Raw genomic sequence first — 13,893 nt, 5'->3', positions numbered from 1 at the left:
CTTCAATACCATCTAACCTACCTACAAAAAGAAAAAATGGCTACGTAATGAAAAAAAAAAAAAAAAATTTGTGTATATATTTTTGTTTTAAAAACAACCAAAGCTGAAATTCATATTAAAAAGCTTGAATATTAGATGAGACAAGTTTAAACATGATAATATATAAAGTTCGGTATTTGATTGTTTAAATTTACAAATAAGTTCATAAGATATGTGTGTGTGTGTGTCATTAGAAAGTGTGAGAGTGAAAAGTGTGGGGTATGTAGGGTAGGGTTTTCTAACATTTGTTTTTATAGTCTAATTAGTTTTAGTTTAATTAGATATTTACGGAAAATTCTTAGGTACTTCCGGAGTATAGTGAAACGGTGCTCCCTCCTCTCACATTCATGGTAGACCCCATCATGAATTTAATGAGCGGACTCCACCATGAATGTGAGAGGAGGGAGCATCATTCTTCGTGCTCCGGGAGTACCTAAGAATTACTTGATATTTACTTAGTTTAAATAGTTAATTTTTCTTAATGGGTAATTATTGGGAACTCCCGGAGTACCATAAATGCGTACTTCCCCCTCTCACATAATTGTTGGTCCTACTAATTAAATTTATAGTGGAACTCACAATTCATGTGAGGAGGGGGGGAGGGAGTACGCATTTATGATACTCTCGGAGTATCTAATAATTTTCCTTAATCTAATGGGTTTTAAAATACTATGTTTAAAAAGATAAAATGAAAAGCTATTAAGCTAGGGCTGGATTTGATGATTGATCTGTCTGATCATATAAACAAAAAAATGTCCAATTGTTTTAAAATAAAATGATGGAGGCCCAAAGTATATATAAACCAAGGGAGGCCCAAAGCAAAGCATATATAATACAAAGGTTAGAGGCCCAAAGCTCAAATATTTACAAACTTTATATTATATATTTAATATAATAATATATTTCAGTTCAGTTCGGTGCATTCAAATTTGCCACCAAAAACCGAACTGAAATTTTCGGTTCTTTATATAATAAAACCAAAACTAAACTGAAATTTTTGCAACGGTTCGGTCAGTTTGAAGCGATTTTTTCAATTCCTCAGTTTTTTGCACACCCCTATGCGTGTGTGTGGCTTGAAATATGAATGACCTAGGGGTATACTAAATCTCTACTTTATATATATATATATATATATATATATATATATATATATATATATATATATATATATATATATATATATATATAATATCTCAATGATTTGCAATTGATAATCTTTGTAATTAAGTCAATGAGTTTTGTCTCAGCTAGTACTACCTCCTTTTTTAAGACGCGGGGAAGGGTGAATTTGAGACTCATCCTGTGCATAAGTATATTCTATAGAAAAAAAAAAGTTTTTAATGATTAAAATCTTTATATTTACTAGCTATTTTCATTATCCATTTAGATTCCTTTCTCTCCTACAACATTAGAATTACTTCAAATCCAGTTGGGGTTGCAGCCTAGAAAACACTTAGGGTCTGTTCGGTTGGAGGGGTGGAAAAGTGGGAGGATGGAAAATATTTAGTTTTCCCTCTTGTGTGTTCAGTTGGAAGGGTGGAAAATGTAATTTATATAAATTGACTATTATACCCTTGTTACATAATAAGTAAGAAATAGATTTATTTGTACTCATTACATAATATAAAATGTTCAGGTAATGTTGAAAAAAAAAACGTTCAATAACGTTGAAGAAGGAAAAAAAAAAAACATTCAATAACGTTGAAGAAGAAAGGAAAAAAAAACGTTCAGTAACGTTGAAGAAAAAAATAATATTAGAAGCATCAGTTGCTTTTTAGTAAAAGCCCCCATCCCAATGTTTTCTCCCCACAGTTTTCCTCCCAATTTGGGAGGAAAATATTTGTGGACCCGGGAGGAAAATTTTCCTCTTGGTTTTCCATCATTTCTTTGTTTTCTCTCCAAACGAACAGTGAAAAATGACTATTTTCCTCCATTTGTTTTCCATCCTTCCTATTTTCACTCCAAACAGACGAGGCCTTAGTCAATTCCAAGATGTTCAACAGGTTATTGGTGATAGTTTGATAGACAAGCCATAGCACTATTAGGGCACTCCGGGGCATCAAAACAAAGCTTTGAATCTCCTTCAACCATAACATTTTGATAGTTTTCTTCTAAGGCTAGTTGAAGAGCCCATAGTATAGCACTTGCTGACTTGCCTCGGCTACAATAGGTTCAAGTAGGAATACCTTTGGTCCAAGTTTTAATAATGTTACCATTGTTACATCTAGCCACTACTGCAGTAGTGGTTGAATGAGGGAGTCTACTAAATCGCCCCCTATGTTGAATGAGGGAGGCCACCAGCAAGCCTCTATATCAACCCTCTAGGAATTAGAGGGCTAACCTCTATAGTCCCTACTCCTTGCATGCTGACTAATAAGGTTAGATTAGATATTGAGATAGGATTCCACAACATCTACTTCATCTTATTAATTGTCCAAAACCAAACTATCCAAGAAAGTCTTGCTTATACTTAAAAGCGCCTGAGGACACTGGACCATCATTAATGTTGGATTAGTTCAACAACTTCAATACAATCTAACCTGCTACAAAAAGAAAAAATGGCTACGTAATGAAAAAAAAAATTGTGTATATATTTTTTGTTTTAAAAACAACCAAAGCTGAAATTCATATTAAAAAGCTCGAATATTAGATGAGACAAGTTTAAACATGATAATATATAAACTTCGGTATTTGATTGTTTAAATTTACAAATAAGTTCATAAGATATGAGCATATTTTTTTTAATATATAAATAATATATCTTATAGTATAAATTATATTCTTTATTAGTAAAAATGATATATAATTTCTCATGCAGAGGCAGCCCATGTAATCTAATGCAATAAGACCTGAGTAGTCTAATGCAATGCAAGACGGCCCATGTAGAAACTTTTACTTCACAGGTGAACTAGAAAAGAATGACATTTAAAAAAATATAAAAAATTAATTTATACATGCATGGGGTCTTAATCTCATTATCTCATCTCCATTCCATTATTATAAAAGTGAAAGAGTTATTTCAGTTAAGGATGGCAATGATTGGATTTAAGGCATAGACTTACACCCAAAAAATTAGTTAAGTTACAATTAGAATACATTGTATAAACTCAATATCTACCTAGTAGACACCCAATATGGGACTCAAATCCATCTTGTAGACACCCAATGTGAAACTCAACACATGCCCAAGTTTGCTATGATCACTTAGAATTCCTCCATTTGACAAAAGGAACTCAAATATGTTGCAAGCTATGGTTGAATTGATTAACTCGAACAGAAAAACTAAAAGCCACCTATCAATTGTCGACTTTAGATCGAAGGAATATCCTACTCGTTCACCACTACACTAAGTCAATCAAGGGATTCAGTTTGATTGAAGGTTTCATCACAAAGTAACCCTTTCAAAACAATTTACTAGAGCAAGAAGAGCTATCGAGACAGAGACTCAGGTTTGCTTTGAAACCATTTTGTAACGCGACTCAAAAAAAGTGTCTATCACATTTGTGCTTATATCCCCACGTGAACTAGTCAAGTATAAACCCGCGCAACACACACTCAACAATCAAATCCACTATTAGAGAGAAAAAAAAAGTTAAGAACATAAAACTCTTTTTTTTTTCTTTTTTCTTTTTTCTTTTTTTTTTTCTTTTTTTTTGGCAAAACTCTGACAAGATGACACTGTATGGTTTGGAAGGTTAACCAAATCTCTCTCTTTCTATCTGAAATTTTTCCTCGACTTCACTCATTAATCCAAAGGTTAAGGTTTGGTTATATAAAAAAAAAAAGTTAATGTTTTATTTTATTTTTTCTGAAATTTGATATTATACAGTATACGCTCAGATAGATTGGGGGGGTTTTGTGAAATTTTGAACTTACTATTTGAAATGTTAGATTTTGGTCTTCTTTATTGGTGGGAATGAAATTATGGTGAAAATATAAGTTGATCCATATAATTTTAGCTTTTTATTGGGGAAAAAAAGGTAGGAGAGGGCAACTAGAGTAGCTTACCTAATTGGGCGTTACATTGTAGCATTCTATCCATTGAGTCCAAGCTTGCAAGTAGTGGGTATTTAGTCGAGGTCGTGAGGCTTTTCCCATGCAGAGAGTCAGTGAGCCATGGATATTATTCCAACCTCACATTGGCACTAGTGGACATTGAGCCAAAGACGTGGAATTCTTTTCGAGTGCTTCTTATTACGTGATTCAAACTTGAGAGCTTTACGTCTTCAAACCACTTGAGAGTAACCATACCACCACCCTTGGTGGTCCATATAGTTATAGCTATTATCCATATATAGGACACATGTAATCTGTCTAAGGTTTTGATGAATCACTCCATAAAGTTTTGGCTTATTATCCATTGATCTGCCCCGACCTGCTGGTCCAGAATGCAGATCATACCGACGCACAGTGTGGTTAGAGAAATTGAGACAAAATATCATCATTGTGGTGCAAAAAATAGGCAAATAAACCAAAAATACATCCTAGAGATAATGCTGAGTGCTGACTTGATTAATCAATAGAAGGCCTAAGCAGTTCAAAGCTAGACAAAGCCCATAAAGAGCGAACCAAAGTGACAATACTAAAATCCACAAACAGAAGCAAAAGCAAAAAATTAATGCGCACTAGTACTACTACTATTAAGCCTATAGCTAGTACAGACAATGGAATCGGCACTAGATCATGTTTTTGAGTAGCCTTCAAACTTGGTCAAAGTTATAGCCCAAAACATTCAATTCGACCTATCAATTTCTAGGTTCATTTCCTATGATGTCCAAATGCTGATGAAGCATACTTTGGGGATACAGTTTTTTTCTCTTGTCGTATTTGTGTAAATTCAAAATGAAGAATTGAAAAAAAGAAAAAAAGAAAAAAGGCTACATTCCATAGATGGTATAATGCACTATTTGCTAGCTCAAAAACAGCAACGAAATAAATAATGCGGGTGGTACTATTGCTAAAGCTCGAAACAGAAACGATATAGTAATGTAGGTGGGTGTAGCGGGTTGATTTATCAAGGGAAATTAAGGACCAACTTTGCCAGCTGTTTTTGGTCCAATTTTGAAAACAACAAATCATATAATATACAAACATAAAATAAAAAATCTGGTTTTTTAAAAAACAAATCCACAACTTTTATCACAATTTTTCGACCAAAAAAAAAAAAAGAGTTCATGTAAAAACAACAAACAACCCAATCACAATCTACAACATAGGAGAATTACGGCAAAAGTTGTAAATTTGTTTGTGTTATAAACTGCCTAACTCAGTAGACAACCCAACTTCTCACTAGTCCCCTCAAAAAAAAAAAAAAAAAAAAACCTTCTTACTGATCAGGAAATGCCATAACAAGAGACAAAAGTCATTCTAAAAGAGTAAAAGTTATAACTTCAGTTGTGTCAGGGATTTTTTATTTTTATTTTTTGGGATAAAATCAATTTACATCACAGCCAAACATGTACTATTTTATTTTTTCATTAAATCTGTCCAAAAATCAGTGATTGCATGACTATCGTATAAAGCAACATTCCGCCTAAAAGAAAGGGCCACGATTGGGTAAATTATTAAAACTCTTACGTTGGGTTTGTTTCAATAGTAAAAGAAATCAGGAAAATATTTTTTACTGTGTTTGTTGTTAGGGATGGTCAAAAAATTTAGTCAAAGGAAAAATTAAATCAGTTGACAGTAAAATAAGAGGGTTTCAGGCGGAAATCATTTTACACTTTCATTTTACCTTCAAACCATTTCCGTTCTCCTCAAAAAATTTCTCTTCTCACTCGCTCTTATCACTCACACTAAGCCCAAGCCGAAGGACGAAGAGAGCTATCGCCGGTGAAAACCAAATCCAGTCCCCAACCCACGGCCCTGCCAGTCCGATCGCACCGCTCAAACCCATTGCCGATCTGATCGCATCGGCTCAGTTCCTCCATCGTGCTCAAACCCATTTCCGATGAACCCAGCTAAACCCACCTCGATTTCACTACATCCCAGTCCCTGACCGTCGTGCCTGCAAGCACCTCGGCCAGTGAAGGTAGTTTCTCATCTGCTTCACCTTCGTCCTCTCTCTCACTCATCGCCGATCTGATCCAGTTCTCCACCCACGCCGTCGTTGCCTTTTTTTTTTTTTTTGTAAAATAACATTTTTGCTTGGGTTTTGGAGGATTGGTGGTTGGGGTGACTCATGGGTTTCAGTGGTGGTGGGTTGGGGGTGAGTTTAAGCATTGATAGTGGTCGATTAGGGTGGTGGATCGTTGGCTACGGTGGTTTGTGGGTTTCAATGGTAGTGGATTATGGGTTTTGGTAGATGGTTTTGATATTGATTTTGAGATTAATGGGCTTTGATTTTGATTATGATTTTTCAGATTAATTAGTTATGTGGTGGATGGGTTTGTAGTGGCCAAAGCGGCTGGGTTTGTAGTTGCCGGTGGTGGATTATTGTAATTTTTTATTATAAAATTTGTTTGGAACTTGAAAAAATGGTTGAGAAAATGTGAGAAACTAGTAGAAAATTTACATTTTCAAAATATTGCCAAACACTTTAAATTATTTTTCAACATAATTTTTAAAATGCAACCAAGCACTAGAAAATATTTTCCTTTTCAGAAAATGTTTTCACCTGAAATTATTTTACACTCAGAAAATATTTTACACACTGAACCAAACGCAGCCTTAAACTAGTCTGCCGGAGTTTTGTTTTCCAGCTTATTTAGATTTTATACAGCTCTTTAAATTTTTATTTAGAAAGAGTATTAGCTCTACTCTTACTCAGCTTTTAAACCCAATAAACAAATGAAAGAAAAATTATCCAACAAGCACTTTACACAGCCATTGTTAAGTTTATTGCAAGAAAACCAAGAGAAGATGGTGCTCCAAGACATCTGTCACACTCCCATTTTATCTTTATGAAGAGAAAAATGCAGCTTAGACAAAGGGAACTCAAATCCGATAGCGCAATCAAGAAGTACTAAACAGTAAACACCCTAATGCTTAATGAAGCCCTTCTCCAGGACAGTTAATCTGACAATTTCATTAAGATACATACAAAGTTTATCATTTGAAAAAGAAAAAGGTATTGGTCCCATTTCCATCCCATTGATGCCTTCACTATCATGCCTGGAGAGCAGCATATTTCTCAACAAAAACTAATTTTGTACAGAAAATGCATGCTTGTCCAACAAAAAAGAACATGACGGAAAATAAAACAGATCAAGAACGAAACGAGAAGAAAAAATCAAAAATTAAGGTGCATGATTTTGTCAAGAAGAGTGCATAAGCTTATATCTCACAAACTACACCACAAAAACAAATTATAAATTCCTTCACTCTACTAGGATCTAGGAAAGTTATAAATGCAAATTGGAAAGCCAATCTCATTCAAATCAGACCTGCAAAGTATTTAGGCACTGAAACTGTGCCTTTTGGTTTCTCTACTTGAGCCAAATTCTCAAGCAATAAACTTCATATGGTAAAGGTACCTAGTACCAAAAAGCTCAGACATTATAAATGGTTTGGACAAAAAAGGACATGCATTCTAGTAGAAGAGTGAGTACATACTTCCTTCTGTCAACAAGCTATACTACAATACCATCAAAAACAAAGATAACACGTTATATCACAAGAAGTTACAGCAGCAACCATGTAATATCATCCTCATAGACAGAAAGAAAAGCAACAGCACACCAAACATGAACAGACACTATTTTATTTTATTTTACTTTTAACATTTGTACCATAAAAAAGTTCAAAGCTTACCTTTGTCACACTCTCCTTCACCCAAATCATTCATCCCCATCACATCTATGTTAAAACCAGCCCTATTATTCTACTCCTACCAAGAAAATGGGAACCCATATAAAAATGCTTCATCCTAATGTCCTACCCCTGCCAGTTATAAAATAATTGATTAATTATTTGCTTACTTTCTTCACCACACCTAATCTCTTTTCTGAGTCACTGACATAGTTTTTTGCCATATTCCCCATAGAACAGAAGTGAAGTTTGATGTCTATTCTGTCACATGTTTCCTAACATTTCTTAGTATTTCTAACATATCACTCACAAGGTTGTGAAGTCATCTATTATGAAATTTAGCCTTAACCCTCCCAACTTTGAAATAATAAAGGTTACACAGTCATCTCCAAATTCATAAGGGTAGCCCTATTCCACCTTTTTTTTAATTAGTAATTTACACACACTACCAATGGATCTTTAACCCATGACTCACCCTCCAACTAATTATTATGGAAGAAGGAAGTGCCAATTGAACTATAGCTCACTGGCAACCCTATTGAACTTTCAGTTACCCATACTAGGTCATGTCTCTTTTAAAATTTTCTTTCAAGTTCACAGTGAGTTTAAAGTTATACAGCACATTAATGTAATCTGTCATAATTATACTAACCCAGAAAAGGTATGCCAAAATCATGTTTTCTACTTCTTCTTCATTATTTTTTTAGTAATCTGGGATTCTAAAAGCTTTTTACTAAGAGAAAATCATTAAATTCCAATTTCCTTGATAAAATCCATTTTCTTCTCAAGGACAAGGGATTCGTTTTAACAAGTTACAAGAGCTATTCTTTTTTCATGTTATGATAACTAGTCAAGTGTATGGGGTGTTCCAGGGGCCTTAATCTACAGTTGGGACTTGACAAATTTACATTTATGAAAGAAAAAGTATTTCACCAAAAAATATGCAAACATTTAAAAAAAAATGAAACTCAATTATAAATGACAATTCATACTATAATATTCTATCATTGTCAATCATCAATGCTTCAATGTATGTCTAGGCATCTTTTAATTGTAACAGTATCTCTCTTGTTAGCCAAGAGCTATCGGTACATTCATTTTACACTACTGAACATTAGAATGTAAAACATGTCAGGAAATTCAAAACTTTAACAGCAAAATAAATGCGCTTGAAGTTAATTTTCCTGCAAAGACTAGTTGATATGAATCACACAAATGAAATGAAGGATTTTCTTTCGGGGGAGGGGGAGTATAATATACTAAATCTTTCCATCAGTGCTTTTACTACTGAAGAATTTTCATCTGAGTATGATTTTTTTTTTTTTTTTGTTATCAAAGTTGTTAAAGTTGAAATATTACCCTCTTTCAACTCACAACTTCATTTATTTAATAAATCAGATAATATCGGGAAATAATATAAGAGAATAAGCAAATCTATGTGAAGATTGCATCTTACTTGATCATATCAGAAATGAACACCTCATGTTAATTCTATCTGGAGGAACCAAAATAAAAACCACATTCTGTTCCTGAGCAAACAATAACTAAAAAATATGATCAATGACAAAGGCCTCATGAGGACACAATAAATTGAAAAGAAGAAGGCTGAAAATATACAGCTCATTGATTGCAACAATAATTTTGATCAGTACATAATGCTAATGTCCAGAATAACAACCTCTCAGACCTTATTTTCTTCCTTGAAGACAATAGCAAGAAGATTAAGGATCATGAAAACCCATGTAACTAAATTCTGTTTTCTTTATAATAAAAATTAAAAAAGAAAAAAGAAAAAAAGATTCAGCAAACACTGATGACAACCTACCAATGTGTTGGTATTTCAAATTATTGAATCTAAAATCCTGTGCTACATGACAGCAACTTTTGAGATTTCTCATGTCACTAAAAATGGGGGGAAGATATAAATTCAATGAAAGAAGAAGAAGAAAAAAAAAGCATAAACAAAAGTTTGGAAAGAAACATTCTATTGAATCTTGAGCAAAATCTGAAATTCTTTCCCCAACCCCAAATGGGAAATGATCTTAAAAAACAGATAGAAGTGTGGGGGTGGGGGGGGTGAAATTTTACCAATTAGCAAAGACTCCTGTATGGAAGGACAAACCCAATCTTGTACATTTTCATTTTGTGAGCAAAAAAAATTTCCCAACTCTTTGTTCCTTTCATCAGCATCCCATCACAGCACAATTATAGACAAAATTAACTGACTGCTTTCTCGCAAGCAAGTTCCACTGTGGAGGGCCATCACTTGGTTTCCACGAGTTGAGCTCTATGAAACCTTCAGCCAATGCCCGAGGTCCTCCGATTACTATAAGCTGGTCACCACAAGCTTTAAATGCAAGCCCCCAACCATTCATCGAACCCGCTCTCTCGGGCAATCTCCCAACTGTAACCCACACTCTCCTCCCCTTATCATACTTCCTCACTTCACTTTCAGCATAATCAGCTGCGTAGAGCTCATTGTTCACCACCGCCACCAAAGGCGGCGCCGCGGCTGCTGCTGCCTGCCCCTGCCCCTGCCCCTGACCCTGCCCCTCATTATCACCTGACGAACCATTCCTCGCCGGCGACATGTTAGGAATCTCCGTCCATTCCCTCGTCACCAAATCATACTCTTCTCCACACGAAAGAACCTTGGAATCGGGTCCTCCAATTCCCCCAATCACATAAAACTTCTCATCCATGAACACGCCGGAACACATCTTCCTCGGCTTCTTCATCCGCGGCAGAGTCTCCCAAGTCTTCGTCTCCGAATTGTACAACTCCGCGGAATCCAATATCTTCCCTTGCGAGTCACACCCGCCTGCTAGAATCGCTTTCTCGCCGAGACTGGCGGAGCCGAACAAACACCTCGGAGCATTCATGCTCATTCCGGAGGTCCAAGAATTCGTCAAAATACTGTACGCGTAGATTACATGAGAGGTGACCTCCTTGCCGAACACGAGAAGCTCAGTCCCAACCGCCAATGACTCCTTGTCAGACCACATGAATGAGCATTCATGAGAGGTCATTCTCGGCAAATGCATCCACCTGTGCATAATTGGATCAAACGCTTCCCAATCGAGCAAGTCACAAGAGAAGTAAATCCAATGCTCAATCACACCGTTCAACCGCCGCAGCTTGTAGAGGTCGCCGCTCCGAACCAAGGACCGGAATCCCCGGTTCAACGAAGCAATCAAACCGTAGTTCGACCGGGAACATCGAATTAGGCAGCTGATCGAAATCTCTCGACCAATTGAATTGATTAAAGAATCCGAACTCGCATCCGAAGGCGAAGACGACGACGACGAAGACGAAGATGAAGATGATAATGATAATGATGAATTGTTACTACTGCTCTCATTCGGATTCGGATTCAAATTGAGAGAAACCGAAGCGAGAACTGTTGAAATTGGCTGCTCGCGATAATCCAACGGCTTAGAAGAAGCCTTCTTCTTCCGGTGACGAAGGTGGTCGATACCATCACCACCACCACCACCACTACTACCACCGTCCATTTCCAATGAACGCTTTACTCCTCCGGCTGTGATTTCGAGCTTATGGTAAGTCATGAAAGGCCAGTTAGTTTCAGACTCACAGCCACTCGAAAACGCCCGTGAGAATATACACCGACCTTCCAACATTATCTTTCTTTCTCTTTCTCTTTCTCTTTCAATTACGCCTTTCGAATTCTTTCAATTTCACCAGCAACAACAACAACAGCAGCAACAAAAATATATGTATGTAAATTTTATTTCATTTTCCGGGAAAAAAAAAAAAAGTTTGAGAAGCTGTAACAAGATTTCGAAGAATGAATTATATTAGATCTGACAACCAAAAGAGAGAAAAAAAAAACTATATTGGTTTGCGTGATGATTAGAGGAGAAGAAGTTTTTTTTTGGGAGAGAAAGTTTCTGGAAACGATCTGATGATAAAAAAGAAAAACGAAAATTAGATCCGTATAGAGTATGATTTGGTGTTAATGATTAAAATAATTGTTCTAATTATATAGTATTTGTTTTTTTATGTTGCTGTTGTTGTTGAAAGCATGAGAGAAAAAAAAAATGAAGAAAAAAAAAAAAAAAAAGAGTGGGGAAGGTAAAGAAAGGGAATGATAATGTAAGGGACTTACTGATTGATTGGATAAGAAGAAAAATAGACGGAGAAAATAAAAGAGGACTTGATTGGAATTTTTCAAATTTAACCAAAACTCATATACAAACACAAACACAAACAGAAAACACTCTTCACGTTCGCGTTCGCGTTCGTGTTGTTCTTATTTCTCTTTCTTTTGTGTGTGTGTTTCTCTCTCTCTCTCTCTTTAATTGTTTGGTCCTTTTGGATTCTCTCAGCAGATCAGAGGGAAGCTTAAGCTTTTGCTTCTGAGCTTTGGAGCTAAAATCTTTTTAAGAGGTCCCTCTTTATTATAATTTTTTTTTTTTTTTTTTAACAATTGAAGTCTTTGGGTTTTGTAGGAGAGATGGGTTGTGGGGGGCCCACATAAAAAGGAGCTGAGCTAGAGAGGTTCGCCGTTATGGGAGATAACCGGTTACCGGGAGTTGCCGGTTATGACACGTGTTGACTTGGTACTCATTTCCGTTATTCTTACGTTTTTTTTTTTTTTTTTTTGCTGATCTGTACTGTGCAGCTTTCAATTTTTTCGTTCCCGGTCTATTTTGTTGTACTTTACCGGTTGTTCTGGTTGGATGAGGTGGGATCGGGTGTGAAGCATGATGAGGAAGTAAAACTACACCCGTTTACCAAGTAAGAAAACGTATATCATACTTTCCTAATAAATTTTAATTGGCCGGTAGTTATTAGTTCTAATTTGAATTCATATTTATAAAATTATTTTTTACCCACTAGTAATAACCAATAACAATTTTCGCACAATATTTATTGTAAAAATGTTGTTGACATAAAATTACATTTTGTCATTACTGTCCTATGTGATCAACTACCAAGAACGTGTGGTAATAAACTTATTGAAAATATTGAAAAAAACAACATTCACAGCCATATAGAATAGTTGTGACAAGTTGTGTTCAAAAGCGCGTAAAAAATAACTTTATTGAAAGTTCATAAATATAACGATTAATGCTGGAGTCGGTGATAGACTTAGATGAGAATCAGTATAATTTTGCCACCTCCACTAATATGAAGAATGTTGCGAAAAATTTGCTCGTAGACTTGTTAATATTGTTCATATCTAATCTTTCTTGGTAGGGACATGTGGTAGGATTGAGTCATAAAAGGGGCATCCTAATCATCCTTAATTGACTAGTCAAAGTGATATTAGCAAAATAATCACTATCATTATTATTTCACCTAGTTAAGTAACGCATAGTCAGATCAAGATAAATGTGTGTGATTGACAGATTACCAAAAAATCGATTAGCAATTGATGCATTTAAAAAATGGACGATTTAGGAAGTTGTAGTAAATTGTAACGTGAAAGAAATCAATGTGGGCATTCAATTTTTTGTTTTTAATGAAAATAACAAAAGTAAATAAACCGACAAGAAAAGGATGGTGTTAATTAATCACTCTCATCAGCTCTCCCACAAACGCGTAGACGGAAGGGTTTTTTTTTTCTTCCTTCCTTTTTTTCATTGCGGCAAATAGAATGAATGGAATTTTGAATTCATGACGAAAACATTTTTCAAAAGCACATGCTTAAAACTATTTTATAACGGTTCTTTCCTATGTCCCATTAAGCATTTTTATAAAAAGTCAAAATTTTTAATGATCTTAATTTGAAGGGTAGGTGTAACGTTAATTTCTTGCTCGTCCAGAGGGAGGGATTAATGCTTCATTTGTTTTTATTGAAAAATTTTACTTGATTTATTTGTTAAGAGTTTTGTATTTTAACTTATTAGTATTTTTAATAAAAAAGTTTAAGTTATGTTTGGTAACAGTTTTTGTTTTTTATTTTCTAAAACTTGTTTTTTGGAATATAAAGAAAAAACAATTTTCTTGTATTTTTTAAATAAAAAACATGTCTGGTTAGTTAAAATTATAAAAAAAAATAGTGTTTTAAAGAAAAATATAAAATATACTAAAATATGTTGTTGCTAGGATTTGTACTCTAATGCTAACTCATTAAAT

At 34.9% G+C, this 13,893-nt stretch overlaps 1 protein-coding gene across 1 annotated transcript; it reads right to left on the bottom strand.

Annotated features, from left to right (window-relative positions):
• Positions 1-9,531: 9,531 nt before the first annotated feature.
• LOC142628183 (F-box/kelch-repeat protein SKIP11-like) lies at positions 9,532-12,197 on the bottom strand. The gene has a single exon (XM_075802219.1). It carries the CDS (start codon positions 11,427-11,429, stop codon positions 9,972-9,974), a length of 1,458 nt encoding a protein of 485 aa, XP_075658334.1. The 5' UTR covers positions 11,430-12,197; the 3' UTR covers positions 9,532-9,971.
• Between the last annotated feature and the right edge of the window lie 1,696 nt (positions 12,198-13,893).

The sequence above is a fragment of the Castanea sativa genome, chromosome 3 (assembly GCF_040712315.1).
Source record: "Castanea sativa cultivar Marrone di Chiusa Pesio chromosome 3, ASM4071231v1".
Taxonomy (NCBI): Eukaryota; Viridiplantae; Streptophyta; class Magnoliopsida; order Fagales; family Fagaceae; genus Castanea; species Castanea sativa.
Note: the sequence above shows the minus strand (reverse complement) of the source record. Positions and strands in the feature narration are given on the sequence as shown.